The 18405-nt window shown below is 43.4% G+C and overlaps 1 protein-coding gene across 5 annotated transcripts in view; it reads left to right on the top strand.

The window, feature by feature from the left end:
- The window catches only part of arhgef28a (Rho guanine nucleotide exchange factor (GEF) 28a), a 35642-nt gene extending 23861 nt beyond the window's left edge, over positions 1-11781 (top strand). For all 5 annotated transcript variants that reach the window (XM_031859999.1, XM_031860002.1, XM_031860001.1 and 2 more), the window contains 14 exons: positions 234-365; positions 525-775; positions 869-994; positions 1113-1230; positions 1354-1608; positions 1736-1812; positions 1953-2131; positions 2251-2342; positions 2469-2654; positions 3446-3681; positions 4413-4460; positions 5164-5682; positions 7540-7825; positions 11284-11781. In XM_031859999.1, the coding sequence (XP_031715859.1) occupies positions 234-365; positions 525-775; positions 869-994; positions 1113-1230; positions 1354-1608; positions 1736-1812; positions 1953-2131; positions 2251-2342; positions 2469-2654; positions 3446-3681; positions 4413-4460; positions 5164-5682; positions 7540-7825; positions 11284-11459 (2681 nt within the window). In that variant the 3' untranslated portion in view covers positions 11460-11781. The remainder of the gene's footprint in view (positions 1-233; positions 366-524; positions 776-868; positions 995-1112; positions 1231-1353; positions 1609-1735; positions 1813-1952; positions 2132-2250; positions 2343-2468; positions 2655-3445; positions 3682-4412; positions 4461-5163; positions 5683-7539; positions 7826-11283) is intronic.
- The last annotated feature ends 6624 nt before the right edge of the window (positions 11782-18405 follow it).

Consider the following 18405-nt stretch of genomic DNA (forward strand, 5'->3'; position numbering starts at 1 on the left):
AGTTTTTTTTTTTTTTTAATGCATTTATCCTTAAATTACTCACAAATAATTCAACTTTTTTGAAATTTTTGAATCATGAAACATTTGATGACCAGTATTGAGACAAATTCCCCCCCAATCTAAATAGCCCCAGGGATAAAGAGATACATTGAGATGAGTTGAAGTCAAGTTTCTCTCCAACTGAATCCTGCACTTTTGATTGAAAGTGATTTTGTACCTCTTTCCCTCCGTAGACTGCGTTGATGCGTGTGACATCTCGGCCGATGCTGTGGACTACAAGGCGGAGTCGTGGAGTCTTACCGTGGAGCACAAGTTCTGCAAGAAGCAGGACAAACGAGCTGTCAAGAGGCAGGATGTGATCTATGGTGAGCAGATGCCAGAGTTGTGAAAGAAACCCACTGGAATGTGTCATTTTCTGCCAGTCAGCCATTAATATGATTGAGGAAGAGCTAAAGTTATGCGACGTAATACAACACGTGTTTTCATGTAACACACACATTCAATGTTGACATGTTGAACCTCAGAGCTGATGCAGACCGAGCTCCACCACCTACAGACGCTACACATCATGGCCGAGGTTTTCCGGCGAGGCATGAAGGAGGAAGTGCAGCTCGATCCGGAGGCGTTGGAGCGGGTCTTCCCCTGTCTGGACCAGCTGCTTCTCTCCCACCGCGCCTTCTTTGCCGCCATGAAGGACCGGCGACACAGCTCAGCCCAGCCCCAGGGGCACAGCAACTACCTCATCCAGCGAATAGGAGACGTCCTGCTCCAACAGGTCAGCTGGTCTTCTGGGGCTGCCTCTCTCTTATGTGCGACGGAGGGAAACCAGCGAGGGTGCGAATCACTCGTGTGTGTCTTTTCTCTGCAGTTTTCAGATGAGAATAGTGAGAAGATGAAGCAGGTGTACGGAGAATTCTGCAGCCATCACAACGAAGCGGTCAACTTTTTCAAAGAGCTCCAGCAGCATAACAAGAGATTTCAGATTTTCATTAAGGTACCTTACTCTTCCAGAGCATCTTTTGTACTTCCTGCTCAACTAATTCTAAAATAAAAGGAAAATGACCCTTCTAATCAGGAAGATGTTGGATAATTGTTTATGTTACTTTTACAAGCAACAAGGTAATAATTATTTGGTGAGACGGAAGGAGATCCCAGAGTGCATCTTGCTGGTAACCCAAAGGATTACAAAGTACCCAGTGCTGCTGGAGAGGATCTTACAATATACTCAAGGTAAGTCATGTACCGCCCTCTACTGGTGACATGTTTGTATAGTCAATAACAGCACAATAGACAAGATTTCAGTTTAAAAGTCTACATTCAGCCTTCATGTAGTTCTCCTTCCCGATCCCTCAGAGGCCACGGTGGAGCATGCCGACCTTTCCAAAGCACTGGCTCAGATCCGAGAGGTGATAGCAGCCGTGGACCTGAGCGTCAGCGAATACGAGCGACGCCAGAGGTTACAGGAAGTGTGGAACCGCATTGAGAACCGCAGCGCAGCCAAGCTGAAGAACGGCCATACTTTCCGCAAGCAGGACATGATGGGGCCGGGGCAAACGCTCAAACACCAGGGCCTGCTTCTGTGGAAGACCGCCACCGGTCGACTTAAAGGTGAGGCCGGGGTTTGTTGTGTGATCGATTTGCTGTTTTTGCATGTTTTCTTTTAATGCATGTACAAAATGTGAATAAATGATCAGTTTTATGACATGTTTTATTCTGCTTATCCTCCCTTCCATAGATGTCCTGGCACTCCTTCTCACAGATGCACTCATCTTCCTGCAAGAAAAAGACCAGAAGTATACATTTGCCGCAGTGGTACGCACACAAAATGATTTTGATCGCTGATAATCTGTGTGTCTATTACGATGTTCCATTACTTGTTCAGTGGTTTTATCTCGGGCCATTATCACATCATGTCAAAAAAAATGTAATTCCCCACTTGTAATGTGCCTCAGGATCAGAAGCCTCCAGTCATCGCGCTGCAGAAGTTAATAGTGCGAGAAGTAGCAAACGAAGAGAGAGGGATGTTTTTGATCAGCGCGTCAGCCGCCGGGCCAGAAATGTACGAGGTCCACACGTCATCTAAAGAGGAGCGAAACACCTGGATGAGGCTCATTAGAGAGGCAGTGGAGAGGTGTGTGTAGGTCTCTGTTTTATGTGTGTGTGTGTGTGTGGGAGAAGGAGGATATTGAGAAATACAGATTTCACCATTTGCAAAAAGTGTAACCCGCAGTGATGTATTTCTCTGCTCAGCTGTCCGGAGGAAGAAGAAGAATCCACGAGTGAATCTGAAGAGGAGAGGCGAGCTGCCGAGGCTCGTATTCAGAAGATCCATAAGTTACAAGGTATTTTGAAACCTGTGGCATCATTTATTTCTTTTCTTTTCTTTCACGGTCTTGAATATTCTTTACCCCCCGAGTTAAACATTTCACAATGCTCCATCTGTGAAACCCGATGACCTTGTGTATCAGAGAGTCTGATGAGCCAGGACCAGCGGATCTGCTCCAGCCTGGAGGAGAAGCTGCAGGTCTACGCGGGGCTCGCCGCTCTGAGTGGGAGGACGGACGCGGCACTGGTCGAACCGCGGCTGCTCGTCCAGCCGCAGTCAGAGGAGCTGCCCCAGGCTACAAGGCTGCTCTCTGCCGCTCTGCAAGAGGGTGAGATGTTTTTCATATACTGTACCCTGCAGGAACAAACACAGACAAACAGAACACTGAACAAGAAAGTAAGAAAAATATTGGATATACTTTACAACCTAGCATCAATAACGATTAACATTTAATAAATGGCTGATATGATGTTATTGAAAGCAGATATCAGGACATTTTTGTCTATTAATGTACAGTGTTTGTTAACAGTTATAACAGTATGAAGACATGTTTTATATTATAATTGTTTTTGAATACTATTGTCTGTCATCAGGCTGTTTAAACAACAGCATCCGCTTATGCCTATCCTCAGCAATAAGTTGCTGACAAATACTTTAATAGAAATTGGAAATTTAAATTAAGTGTGTAAATCAAGAAGTGGGAAATTTCCCGACAGGTTTCATTTAATAAAGAAATGCAGTCTAATAATTTTTATTTTTCAAATTTTTTATGAATTAATATTTCTTCTTACAATTACATATAGGCATATATAAGATTATGATCAGGTTTATGTCATTGCAGCCTTTAAATAGATGTTATCTTGTTGAATCTTTTCATTATTGCTTTTTTTTTTAAACAATCTCTTGTCAGCATGAAAACATTCAAGGGACAAGACCAGAAAATCTGAAAATAAAAAGCATTTTTTTTTTGTCCCTGAGAACCTTTTCGTGGGATTTTTAATTCACAAAATGTTGTCTTTGTTCTTCCAGCCAGAACTCTCAGGCTCATATTAAACAGGTGTGAGGTGTTGGAGCAGCACACTGAGTTTCACACTTTGCTGTTGCTTTTGTTTCCCCAAGCTGAGAACCTGAAAGCCACGCTGTCATCTCAGGCATGTTCTCCATCGACTCACAGCCCGGACTCTAGCACAGACTCTGTGTTTCCTGTCAGCCCTGCTACGCCTGTACAGCCCCCCTCAGACTCTAAGGCCTCACTCGCAAACCCGGAGGCCAGTGAGGGGAGCTGGACTGAGACCCTTGTGCTTCACGCCCCATCTCTCCTGCAACAACCAGACAGGAATGACATTGACTTCAAGGTACAGCACAGTTTCTGCTACATAAAATGTACGTATCTTATAGCCACTCTCGTATGACCTCGCGGTATGAATAAAGATTGTGAATTCAATAGGTGTTGTTTGAGTTAAATATTGATGCAGAAGTATGATGTAATGTTCATTGTAGTTGCGATGGGGGAGGTACAGCTGTATTTCCAGAGGTATTATAGGTCATGATAGTCTTTTACTGCCTGCATCTCAGCCTCACCGCTTTCCATTTCCTCACAGATGTGGGCCTCAAGATTGCCAACAGTTGTTTTAATAATTCAGCACAGTCTATTAGAATTACATTTCAGTCTTAATGTGATGAATCATTGATAAGCTCATAATAAAGGAAGAAGTCCATTGTGTTACCAAAGGTATTGCGCCATTAAAAATGGATACGGAGACTTATTCCAATTGCCATGCCACAGTTGTGCGACCGTTTGTAGCTTTTTGTGACCTGTGAGGTAAATGACTCCGATAAGAGGGAATCATTCTGTTATCCACTGCAGTGTGTGCGAATTTGACCCTAAACAGTGTGGCAGGACACAATGCGGCCTCAAGGGGGCGCACATGTTGCATGAATGCAACTTCCAATTTTGAAAATATTTCGACTTTCCTGTGAGTAGATTGTAAAGTGTAACTCATTGTTTAGCAGAAAAATGTCTTGTATCAAAATCACAGCGGGCTTGTTAATGTGCATGCTGTGTTGTGATTCTATCCGTTAACAGGTTTATCAAAGTGTCCAAAGCTTGACCAAGTTACTCTACAGTCTGCAGGTGAGTGCATTATTCAATATACGGCTAACCACCTGCTGCTACTTCTCCCGCTCGCAGTCCTCATCTATATTATTATCCAATCAGAAAGCCAGCAAACGATCAAATCTCTTCTATTTTTTTGCTGAGAACATACTATACGCTTTGTTAGTACCATGCGCAGTCAAGATAACGGCTTTAATATGCCTGCACGCTCCAGCTCCAGTAAACAGAGAACCAACGCTCGGCTGTTTGAAGCCAAAGGTAGCGAGCAACAGGAGCAAGAATCCTACTGATCTTTTTTCTGCTGGGAGACGTACAAGAGTCTTGTGTTTCACTACACACACACACACACACACACACACTGCTGCTAAGTATAAAATGTAAATTTGTGCAGAGAGGTTGTGTATTTGCATGAGGGGATGTGTGTGTCTTGCCCGTCTATGTGAGTTTGAGGTTTTGATTTCAATGATATTTTCGTATTCAAAGTTCTGAATGCATTATTGCATATGAACCTGAAAACCGCAGTTCTACCAGTGGAGGTGGGCTCTTTCCACCATGTGAAGTTCTGTTGTCTTAACACATAAAAGGTCAGGGCAGGGTCTGATCAAATCTTTTTCCCATTCAAATCGCCTTCTCATATTACCTGTTGTGAGGATGCACATGTGGTTAAAGTGGCCTTTGCATTTTCATGAAACTCGTCTCTGCTTTGCCCTGTCGGTTGCAGGCCGCCGTCACCATCCAGGACAGCTGCTATGAGGTCCAGAGGCTCCTCCTCCAAGAGACTGGCCGCCCTTCCCCCCGCGCCCAGCGGTCGCACCTTCCAAGCATCCGGGGCAACACCCTACAAGAGCAGGAGAAGCAGCGTAACCTGGAGAAGCGGAAGGAGGAGCTGGCGGCGGCCCAGCGGCTCCAGGACCGACTGCGCCAAGAGAAGGAGCGCTGGGAGAGGGAGTGCCAGGCCAGGGAGAGCCAGCAGGGGGAGCAGGAGAGCAGGCTGGAGGAGAGGGAGAGGCAGTGCCACCTGGAGACGGAGAGGCTGAGGCGCGAGAGGGAAGAGTTGGATGAGCAGCTGGAGGAGTACCAGCAGAGCCTGGAGCGGCTCAGGGAGGGCCAGAGGAACGTGGAGAGGGAGCGCGAGCGTCTGGAGAACCAGCAAAAGCTGCTCCAGACCTGGAGGCACAGCCGGCAGAGGAGTCTGCCAACTGTGATTCCTCACATGGTCATCCCTCTAGATGGGCAGCAGGTATGGCAACACAACAGACAACTGTTTCTGCTGTCTATGGATTTTGGAATAACTTCTGATGTTTATTCTGAGGCCTTAATCGAAGGCTCAATAATGCCTCTGACTAAAGCTCTTGACCCTGACATGAGTGTGAGGTAGATATGCAGTGTTTATGGAGTATTTATTGGCTAAAGCCGTTAATGAGAAGCTTTTCCCAGACAGCTATCAGCCTGAGTTACGCTGGTTCACTCATTTACACACAGCAGCACAATCCCCTCTTGATATACGACCTGCGATAATGAGAGCAATTTCAGCATCATTTGTCTTCGTGCTCCAGCAGCTCCACTCACCAATAAACATCTTAATGATTGATGATAATTAAACCATTGCAAATAAAAGCCCCGACAAAATAATTAAAACCAGCCCAAGAAACCAATCAATCGCATCCGAAAGGACTTAAATTATCGACACTTTGTTTGAAAAGCACCACAGTGAAATGTCCCCCGCAGCTGGAAGGCACGGAGGATAAAGGCTGCACTGTTCTCCCTGCCCTTTAAGTCTCAATGTACCTCACAAGGACAAGCAGCGGTGGTGAAACTAATATACAGTAGCTCATGCATCCATGTTAAGCCTCTGCCGGGTGCTGCTTTGTGCTGCTCAGTTCAGCAGGTGTGACTGTTCAAAAGACGCACACAGAGAGCACTCGAATGGACAGACAAATGAGCAGGCTGGTTACAATATTCCCTCTCTCCCTCATTCATTTACACACCACCGTGGGCTTTTCTTCTCTTCTTTTTTTCCAGGCTTGATGCGATGAGGCTCTCCTGGCTTTTTTTGCGGACTTACTTATTTCCATTTCTCTATTCTAGTCGGCGTGGAGGCTGCATTAACAGCAGCGGTCTGACAAAGTCGTGCTGAAGCAGTGGAGGTCCTAATGTTCTCCTGCTAATGTTTTAGCCAGAAGCGGCAGTTCACAGGGTCGGAGACAGATCGAATGACACACACACACACACACACACACACACACACACACACACACACACCAGCTCTCAGGTCATTTCCAATTAGCTGTGCTGCCTCCGCTCCGCAGAGGAAAGGAGGCCATGTTGATGTGAAGATGGGACAGGAGAGAGAGAGGGTATCAGGGGGCTGGAGCTGTAAGAGAGGATTGATACCCTTCACATTTTGTTTTTGTTTTATTTGTTCAGGATTTGAGATATCCTACGCTGAGAGCTTTGCCTCTACACAAATACAATGGTGATTTGTTTGTGAGGCTCAATGCAAAAAAAATAAAATTTATTTAGAGCAGCTAAGTGTCTTTTTTTAGAAACAGATTACATTACTCGAGAGAATTTACAGAACACACAGTTAACAGTTTTCATAGCAACCGCTTTCGCTGAATAATAAGTCCCTTCACGTCACAGTTAAGTCTGTCTATTATCCAGACTTGGGTTTTTCATATGCTGTGAGCCACACAAGTTAAATTCTATTTGCTTCAGTTGTATTGGGGTGAAAGCAGAAATCTTAGAGACAGATATCTCAAAACCTGGACGAATAAAACCATAATGATCTGTCAAGTTATTATACCAGATGCCTCTCGAGGTAAGTGGGAACATTAATTTAGATTGAGCTGCCCTTTTAAAATGCAGTTTTAGAGAAAATTATCTGAAAGGACTATTAGCAGAACCTTTCATTGCAGTTTCACTTATAAAATACATTTCCTGATCCTTCATGCATCAGTGCATTTCAAAGGTGCATTGTTAAATGGTTTCATAGGTGTCTCTAATCATCAACGTCGAGAACATGAGCTTCATCTGAAAGTCTTTTGATGGTGTTCTTGAGTTCAACATGACCGAGATGATGCTCTCTGTCCCCCAGGACTCGGTACCAAGTCAGTCCAGAGACCTCGCCGGTAACGGCTCCGTGTTTGTGAATGAAGCTGCGTTCGCCAGCACCAGCGTCAACAACCGTCACGTCCACCACAAACGAAATGACCCCATCGCGCACAATTGTCTGAACACCCTGCTGGCAAGATCCAACAGCAGACAGACCCCCGTAGCTAAGACTCCCCACAGTCCACACTCAGACTCCCAGGGATGGATGATGGGGACAGGGTACCTCTACAGCCCCGCAGGCCGGCTGGAGCTGCAGCACACGCCCAGTGGTAAGAAGTTTTACCATCTGTTATAGTGGAGGTTTAAAGCAAAACACAGATCGCTTTTTGCCAAGGGGCTCATTAGGACTCATATTTTTGATTTCTCATGTCTCCTGTTACCTCATACATGTTATGTAGGATGGTTTCATCTGTGTTTTGGTCTGTCTGGTGTGTAGACGAGGGCTGTAACTAACGGTTGTTATCAGTTCACCTGCTGTTAATTGTTTGGTCAATAAAACGTCAGACAATAGCGAAAAATGCCTTTTACGATTTCCTGAAGGCCAAGGTGCCATTTTCAATTGTCTTGATTTGTCCAAGAAACTTCCCCAGTGGATAACCTACATTCAGACAAGTTTTCTGAAAGTACATGTTTAAATATGCCAATGAGGCATTAGCTAATGCTAACCTTTGGTGAATTCAAAAATCTGCAGATGCAAATAAGCAGTTAAATAAACGTTCCACTAGTCTGAGAGAGGACATGTTAGGGAAGCAAAACATTCATTTCCGTATTAATGAGATTTTTTAAAAAGATTTTCTTTTATAACTTTCAGACGCCATCTGGGAAGGGATGCAAGTTGACGTAGAAAACCCCACTAATGAATGCATCAAGTAGCTCAATTAATCATTTTCATTACTGGCTATGTTTAATATCCTGTATCTTATGCGCTAATGGCGAGACATTTCACAGCTCAAGTGCCTCTTGTATGGGACAGCCGTGTGCGGTTATCCTACTGTCTGCTGCTCTACATGAATGACAAATCTGCTTCCTGTGAGAATGTAAACAAACCCTCCGCCTGTACGTGAGAGCGTACTTGTACACACACTCGCTCTGCTCCCAAGGCTCTATCCCCGGTGAGGCCTTGTCTGTCCTTCCTCCCAGTTAATCAGTGTGTCCTGACAAAGAAACCGCCCTTCCTCCCCACCACCTCCACCTGCGACGAGCCGGGGGCCCCCCCGCCTGCCAAAGGACGAGAAAATCAATGGTTCATCTATCTATCGACTGGCAGTGCAGACAACAGCGTGTGAATCACAGTTCACAGGCGATGGCGGCCTGATTGGGACATCGATCTAAAAAAAAATCTTTACGAAACTCATTACAGCATGACTTGTCATTGCATCAAGAGATGGTGGGGGAGGGGGGGGTCGCGAGCAGGGAAATGAGAGATGCGGACACATGTTAATCTGCGTTTCGCTCATGAGGTGTCTGCTACATTCTCACGTTCGCATGTCCCCGTTCCTAATCTATTCATGCACAAGCTCATTCTAATATTCGCGGCAGGCGGGGCGGGGTGGGGGAGGGGGGGATTCAGTGTTTCTGGTATTGGTTACCAGCAATGACAGGCAGCACAACCTCCTCCTCATTAATCCGCTTATTCACCTTTCCTCATTATTGAGCACACACGAGCCCCGGTGAAACCGGAGTCACTTGTTAACAAGCCAGGGGTGTATACGTGGCTGCCATCTACAACGCAGGGTGCGTTCCAGCTCGCATCTACCCACAATGCTGTACAACTCCTCGTTGCATCCCACGAGGGCCTGCGACGACATACTCCGAAAGACACTGAATAATATTGGTCAATCTTCACATAATTCCTCATCAGATGTATACCTCTATAAGGAGCCCTTTAGTGTTTTGTATGCAGTCTCAGATTTGAAGACCTCGTCATGCTGGATCACCTGCTGCCTGCTATGTGGAGGAACCTAGTATCTCTTTTTATCGTGGGAAAAGAAGAGGAATCTCTTTCAGATGCAAATTTCCCATTGTTCCGCCAGTCACATGGAACAAAACATGATCTCGCTTCTCATTCTCACCTGAGCATGTGAAGATGTCCTCTCATGCACACACACACCAATACACACCCTTTTTTTTCATTCACTGCGAGATTTCCATAATTTGTTTCCTGCACAATGTAATCTTGGGGAACCAGTTGGATGGAATTTTCTGAAATGACGCCTCATCTGGTGAGTCGTGTCTGGTTTTTGTTGCTCACCTTTTCACACAAAGGACGAGAGCATCGTGAGAGTCGGCCAAGGGAGAAGAGAGATGAAACTGGCGTCTCTTTACAGTTTGTAGATTAATTCACACCTTACATAATATGCTGCGTGATGCACAAACCTGATCCGTGGCTGTCTAACAAAGCGTCGGGATGCACAGCGGTGGTTAAATGATACTATTGATTATTTCTGCTCAATACTGAGATCACAACTAGAATATATTAGCATGAAATGGATCGTCTTGTCCCACCAGAGCAGGGAATTTCTCTCTGTCTCACCAATCAAGACACAGTAAAAAGCAATAGACAGAATGTAAATCCTTAGATAGATAGTTCATTATATTGATTGCACAAAAGAATCGCTGATATAGATTATTATTTACCAGACATGTTGTCAAGCGTTGTCCAGAAGGCTTTGACTCAAATCCAGAGTGGACATAGATATACGTAGCATTATACTGATTCTGGCAACCCACAATTATCCGAGAGCCAACGAGATTTTCTCCAAATGTTCAAGTAGCCCTAACAAATTCATCTTTTCTTTTTGTTGCTTTCTTTAGATATAGCAAACATTTGCTGTCTGTGTTCTAACACATTAATTATGCTAAAATGGCATGACTTCATGGTTAAAGACAGAGATCGAGTGTTTTTGTCATCCGGCTGCACACTGATGTCTCATCTATCAGCGGCCACCAGGCCTATATGGTGGCTAACAGAGCCACTCTAACAGACTCTTATATAATTAATCAAACGGAGACGCTCTCCTACGGGGGACACAATAAGGCAATTTATAGTTCACGCCATCTGTTACCATGACAGCGCACCTGCCCGTATGCTAGACAGCACCCACCACGCACACACATGTAAGAGCACACACATTCTCAACTAGATGCCACCCATGAAAACACTCTTTCAGTTCTCTTTTTTTAATTGAATAATAATGCTATTGATCCATGAAGGGAACGGGGCGTAAAGCCGGGGATATAATATTCAACTTCAGCAGCCCATATGTCTGCCGACTCGATGGATCCTCGTTATATCGGCCTTAAGGCTGCTCTCGCTAACATTTCTGCTCATCCCTCCTCGTTTCCGGTGCCTCGTTTCCTCATCTCTTCTTGTCAACCGTCAAGTGTGAGGAGGCGGGTGTCATCGAATTCCGACCATGACGATGGATTATGTTGACAAAGATAATAATAAAAGTGACACCTTTAAGTAGAAGTGTGGATAGCAGGAGGGAGCATGTGAAGCTGAGCCGCAGCAGCTGTGGTTGATCTATATACAGTTAGTGATTACATGAGAGGACCAAACAATTAGACTGAGCTCATTAAACAAGTGGTGCATGTCCCATCCTGGTGATTATGTATCAGCGGGTAGTAAGTGAGTGATCTGGTCAATGGATTACCAGCATCAGTAGCTGTATTTTTTCTACATATAGAGTATAATAATAGTGTTTTTTTGTGTGTGCTCTCTCAGATCTTAACAGTCACGGCTACATCGCGGAGACCTGGTCGTCAACAGCAGGTGGAGCTGACTCATATCCTGTGCTGCCTCATCCCGGTGACCCTCAGCTGGACCTCAGTGCACTGGTTTCCTTGGAGACTGACAGCGGTGGGGAGGAGGGCAGTGAAGAAACCATTGTGTACCTCTGAATGGTGATACATTTTAGGCTCTTCAGCATCCAACCCAGCACTTCAGACATTCATGAAGCACCAGGACTCTGGATCAAGTGTGACTTCAGAAAGCATTTCTCTCTTTAACATTATTTTGGCATGCTTTTCTTTTATATTTGAAAGATAGTTTTGTGGTCTTTTATGTACGTGTAAAGTTACTGGAAAAAAAGATAAATAAGGTTGTTTCAGACTCAATCGCACATGTGTCATGCACCTTAGCTCCAGGCACCACTGGGTGTTCAATGTCTCTTTATTTTCATTTGTTTGTGCGTGTTCTTGACCGGGTCCCTGCAGCTACACTCCCCCCCCCCCCCCCCCCCCCCCTCCCCCCCCCCCCCCCCCCCTCTCTGCTTCTTGCTGTCCCTCCCTCGCTATAGGCAAACGCCAGTCTGTGTCTCTCTCGCGGGTGATTGTCTTGCCACGGAGCAAACTGCCCCTCTTTCATTTATCCGACCGGCTCTGTTTATGTACAAGTCGAGCGTAACGTGAAGCACAGAACATCAGGATTGAATGATGAGGTGCGACACGGTCAGTCCCACATTTGCCAGACTCGCTGCCTGTTGCCATCATTTATTTCTCTTTATCTGAAGCACGTTGTTCTTGTTAAGAGAAATAAGCGCTGATGCGGTTTTAAGAGAGATGTTGCAGCTGTGCTAATATGTCAATTTCAGAGTGTATACATTCAACTGCAAAAGCCTGGGAAAGCATGTTTTAAGCCCAACTGTTCCTGTGAAAAGTAAAAGGAAGTTGTGGTGGAAAAGGATGGAACTCCTGTTGGGTCAAACCATTTTAAATACTCTTGTAATTATTTTACAACAATTCTCATCACAAATTTCTGACCATATTTTTATGTATTTATTGTGTTTTTAGCCAAACTAGCAGCATGGCTCTGGAGATGCTAACTTTATTCAGACATTCATGGTTCCTGGAGGATGAATCCTAATGTTTTGACGTCATGTCCTCTTTGGAATGAATTATATTAACATTGGTGATCCCCAAACTTTTCTCCACACACACATATACAAGCTGTAAAGGGTGGAAGATGTCCTGAAATTATCTTCGTAAGCACCCAGAAAAATAAAGACGGTTGCTTTGTTGATACTATCATACTTAACGCTAAACTATTACACTTGAATATTTAGTATATTTACTTATTATCCCATTTATGTAAAGAGGTCCCTGTGCCAATGCTTTAGGTGTCCCTTGATGGTTTTTACAAGCACTATAAAAGATGTCTAAGTACCGTTGTAGTTTCTTAATGGGACAATAAGGCAGTGGCAGTATTTTTGATGTGATTTTAGTACCATGTATATATGTTTGTGCTATTTATTTATTACAGTACAAAAGAGTTTTACAGTGCTTTGTGACGGGTTGTGTTGTACATATTAGTTTACCTGTGTGAGCAGATGAACAGGTGTGTTTCCGTTCATTCGTCTTGTGTGCTCAGACCATGTCCTTATTGATAAAAATGACTTTTATTGAACTTGAAATAGTGCTTTGTTTTTCTTTAGGCTAATAAATGGGGCGAAGTGTAACCTGTAAATACAATAAACAAGCGAGCTGGTTGAAGCACAAACACAATATTCAGCTTGGGTACAAGTATCACTTCAGCTTTTATGGCCCCGGTCTGAGTGCGAAGCGTCTCCAACTGTGTTAACAGACGTGTGTTCAGTTGCCAACAGTGGCAGGTGGTACACCAGGTGCATGAATGACAATGATTTCCTGTCAGACTGCACCTCTGAATTTGCAATCACAAAATCCATCCAGCTATGGAATGAACGCAGTATTGTCGGGTAGCAACAATCGACCGTGTCACCAATTTGTTTGGGGGGTTGTTTAATTATTTAAACTTCTGAAAACACTAAGACCTTTACAGGTGTAGAGACTCCCTCTAATCACAGCCTTTCTCTCAAGCAGAGGCTAAAAATAAAAACAGAGATGCCTCAATTTGGAGCTTCCTGGCTTTCCCTGACAGCAGTAATGTATTTCATATGCTCCACCTGTGTCTCTGTTGCTCTTTCCCTTTCAGACAGAGCAGATGCTTGAGACGAACAGGGTCCCTGCTCTACCTCCAACATGCACCTTATTATTTCACTGAGGCTCTACAAACTCCCGCTCCATTCCTTATCAGCTGCACTCCCCAGACAGCTTTCTAGATTATTAGATTTTGCTTTATTAAATGTCATTTGCAGTGTCATCCATGCTTTAATTACCACGTATTGTTTTTAATAATTTTACTCAAACTGGATTACCTTATTCTTATTTAACTTCAGTCTAATGAATGAGAGCAGTGGTGGATAAGCCACTCTAATAAACTAGTACCAGCAAATGTCATTTGGACAGTATCGAGTGTCTCTTCCATATCTTTCTCTTTTATTAAATCACCCTCTGAACCATCTACAGGCCACCAACAGGCTTCTTTTTGATGATTTTGTATGACATTGATTGCACGGATTTTGACTGTGTATTTCTTGGGGATTTTAATATTAATTGTCATGTAACTTACTTGGTTAAAAGAGCGGTTCACCCCAAATTAAGAAAATGCATATTGTAGGAAAACAGCAATCACAAATTTACTTATTTTAATCCACGCCACGAGTTTTTACTGAACCTTTTTATATTTTGATATCATACAGGTGGCAAACTACTTTAATGCTTTTCCTCCATCTCCAGCTCAGTCAAATTGCTGCTGATAGAGTTCTTATTAAGTAACCTTGTGTTTACATCCACATTTAAATTATGTGATATATGCAAACAAAGACTATACATTTTCTCCAATATTATTCATACCTTCTTTGTTGTTTCCCTGTGACTTCTTCTTCTTTATATCTTAACATATTGATTTGTAAATACTTAAGGCCCAACATACCTCTTTGATCTGTTTTACCAAGCCTGCAGGCCTCTCGGGTCATCTGTGACTGCTTTACTTCCAAGGGTTAAAACAAATATAGTGAAGCAGTTGTTTGTCTCTCTCTGGAACACACCTCTGGGAGATCTGAGGTCTGCTCTAAATCTAACCTCTTCTAAATCAATGTTTTTCTGTTTACGCTCTGAGTTTGGGGCTATTTTCGTACTGTAACCACAATATACCTTCTATTCCTTTGGCTAATATTCTATTTTTATTTGATATCTTATATTATTAAGTCTTCATTTATTTTTGTTTGGATTTTCATAGTCTTCTAAATGTTTTAATGCATTTCCATTCCCCTATAGAAGCACTTTGCATGCTTTGCCTTTCTCTTTCATACTGAAGAGCCATGTGGAGATGTGGTCAGACCTCTGTTTGATCCTCTTTGTACTCCTGGTACCCCCACAGGTTCCATGATGCCCATACTTTTTGCTAAGATTACACTCTCTTCCCACACCCCTTTTCAAGCCCTCACCTAATGACCTTTGACGCACTGTGTATGCTTCAGTGAGCAGCAGCCTTTACCATTATTTTATGGACCATAGATGAGTATAATCAAAATGTGCTTATGCTTTATGTGCCTCTGGATCTTTCTTTTGTTAAGCTCTGGTAGAAGGAAACCTGTCAAATGCAGCAAACAGCTGTTTGAGGAGGTAATGTCTGTGTGAAACAAAGATGGACAGGAAGGGCACACTTTACTGAAACACAAGCTTTTCATATGCATGTCATGGAGTGTGCCTGTGTGTGTACGCTTTGTTGTTGTGTTTGACGGATGTTATGGACATACAGGCACATGCGCTCGTACTATCATGTCAATGCCAATCAGCCAGCTGGGTGTTTCCAGTTCAGCTGACAGTCTCTTGTCTGATATCATTCCATGATAGCATTACAAAGGCTTTTCATCTCCTGATAACAAAGTTGGTGATCAAGATCTATTTCCAGTCGGCCAACAATGGAGCAAAAAGTGTAAATATCCTGAAGTGAATTTGTCTTTCAGTAAACTATACACGCCCAGCATTGCAATTGAAATAGTGTTGAATACTTTACAGCTGTTTAGTGTTTCTCTCCCTCCTTCAGTCCGTGTGGACTCAGCAATCAGAAGTAGTTCCTTCCTCATTATACATAAAGAAACCTAGTACTGTATGTGGCCTCTGTCTGTCTCCCCTAGTTGTTTTTAATGACCGCTGTGGAAGGTAACCAATAACGCCAAAGGAAAAACCGATAAAGTGGAAACATATTATCGCTGAGTCATCTGCCAGGGTGAAACACGCGTTGCTAAAGCCTTTCCCAAGGGGAAGTGTAATGATTTCTGTAGGCACACTGAATAAACCTGCCCGGCCCAAATATAAATAACAGCCATTAAAGCTTATCCCAGTGAGGAATGCTTTTATGGGAAAGCTGAACAATATACAGCATATATACACAGGTTATTAGATTTCTCTGGGGGTGAAATATAGTGAAATGCCAGATACAATATATATAGACTGTTCACAACCGCAGCTGGAGGAGAAAATCTACGACAACTGTAACAACTTACTGTAAATTTGTTTGACTTTTAATACTTTTTTTCTCTAATAGTATATTTGGTGGAGCTAAATATGTCAGTGCAACTTTAACAATCCTTATAACGTGTCTTTGCAGCCTTTGCAAAGAATCCAGAGTTACTTTTGAAATGACATTTTAAGTGACACACCCTCTGATTGACTTTACTTTTGACCTTGGATTTAATTGGTTTCACTCATCGCGTCCCTTTAAAGTCACCGTCATCTCCTGCAGCTGTTTCAAAGCCAAGTGCAATGCAGTTTAACCCAAAATAAATACTAATTATAGCACTCGGACATCAATGTCGCAGCCACAAAGCAACGGTATGCAGGTCTGATAGGCACCGGAGGCTACAGTCGCAAAGATTAACAAACAGAAATGAATAGTTTTCCAGAAATGAGCTACAAAAGAAGATTTATTTACCTTGAAATGGTTGACTTTGGTTGATGCAAGCCACCCACGTTTGTTTCCTACACAGCATTTCCCTATTGTGGGAAACCAAGTTGTGTATATCAGAACTTTAAGAAAAACACGTCCATCAGCTGGTCAGGGTTACGACTTGGATGTTAGTTTTATAAGCTGGAAAATGGCAAATTGTATCCTTCCGGGGGACGTGAACGCAGCATTCATAGGCTTGCCAACATTATTATGGGATCTTTGCAAATTTCTAGTCGCCTATATAAGTATAGGACATAAAAGCTCATTCAGCAGTTTCTTTCCCCTCATTCTTCCTGGACCACCACTGAACACCCATTAAACAACGTTATACATGTATCATAAATGTATCGTCCGACCTCGAGGGTAATGGTAATAATTATCTAAAATATTAACAGAAATACTGACACGGCATTATTCTGCCACATCTAAGGTTCATCTGAATCTTCTTTCCCAGTTTAAAGTTGGAGGCGTGGAGCGGAGACGGACCAAACACGCATATAGTGTTTTCCCTCACTGTAAAACACAATCGCAGAATCGTTGTGTTTTAGTTACCTTAGAATGAGCTGTTTGTATCTACACATTGAGCGTGTCCTCTCTGCTTGGCACAATGGGACAAGTTTTAGTTGGCTGTCAGCTAAAGTAGCCTCATTATGATCCTATATTTCACTAGGACTACCACTGATCTACACAAAGACTTCCCACACATATTCATCGTCTAACCTATATGGTAATGTTACTAATTATCTTGGAAATTCCCAGAAATACTGACGAGGCACATATCGGCCACATCTGAGGTGCGTCTGAATCTACTTTAACCAGACTGAGGTTGGAGGCGTTGCTCCAGATGGATACGACACATTTCATCCTCATTCTAAAACACGATCGCAAGCAAACCGTTTCTCCTATGGGTGAAGAAATATTTCATGTTGATGTTACTGGTTAGGGTGTGTCAAAAATGGTTGAAATTGATAATTCACAGATTTCTAATAGCTTCCAAACATCTCACATAGCCAAACAAATCAGTACAAAAAAAGATCCATATCCATCCTCTATTTTTCTTTCTCCTCTTGTCTACACTTGTTTGTGTCTATTTGCGTTGGCTTGCCACGTATGATAATCCCATAAACAGTGCGCTTAAAAAATGTTTTTTCACGATTTGTCTTTTTTGATAATGAGAAAGAACTTTGAAGATACTGCATGCAGCATCTGTCTTACCACATGTTGGAGGCTTACCTGCTTTGAACAGCGTATCGTTTTTCATGAAGTGTGTTCACCGCCTGCCGTCCTGTCAGCGCTGCTCCATTCTGTCTGTCATCAGTGTCATCGGTTGTTCCTGTGATGATGTTGGCACAACAGCATTACAGGAGCATGTGTATGTGTGTTAGCCTGTCGAAGAAAAATGTGTTTAATCATGTGTGTGTGTGTGTGTGGTTTGGTCACGGAAGCATGACAACATTAGAGCATCATCTGTCTGCGGGCTTTCAAACAAATTTCACAAAGGAAGAGAAAGAGAGAAAATGTCTTTTTTTCTGATTGTGACTTGACAGAGAGCGGCCATTTTTAAAGGCCTCCTTTAATTGTAGTCTTAGTGGTTTTGCACTGGGGAGGGGAGGGGAGCGGCCTTCCAGGCGTCCTGATACACGCCAAGGGCCCATACCTGTCAGCACTTGATGAGTGTGTGACTTGCAACTGATGCCGTTCGTGAGAGCCCGATGGATGAGCAGTTCACTGTGATCCCGCACCGTGACGGCTTAGATATCCTCAACAATAGGCTGACTCATTAGTTCAACCCACCCACCTGCTTCTCAACATGACCCTCATTTTCCTTCTTTGTCCTCCTAAATCATACAGGACTGTCAGGTGACCATGTGTGGTGTGCGTGCTAGCAAGAGACAGTGTAAGTATAGGGTAATGGATAATAGATAGGTTAGGGTGTTGTGAGGGTTTTGAGATACAGGATTAGTTGTAATTTATTGTACAGCAACACAGTCTCAGTATGTCAGTACCGAATCCTCTGTCACATTGTAAGATTGTACA

This window comes from Anarrhichthys ocellatus, unplaced genomic scaffold (genome assembly GCF_004355925.1).
Source record: "Anarrhichthys ocellatus isolate YVR2014 unplaced genomic scaffold, GSC_Weel_1.0 scaffold23, whole genome shotgun sequence".
Classification (NCBI taxonomy): domain Eukaryota; kingdom Metazoa; phylum Chordata; class Actinopteri; order Perciformes; family Anarhichadidae; genus Anarrhichthys; species Anarrhichthys ocellatus.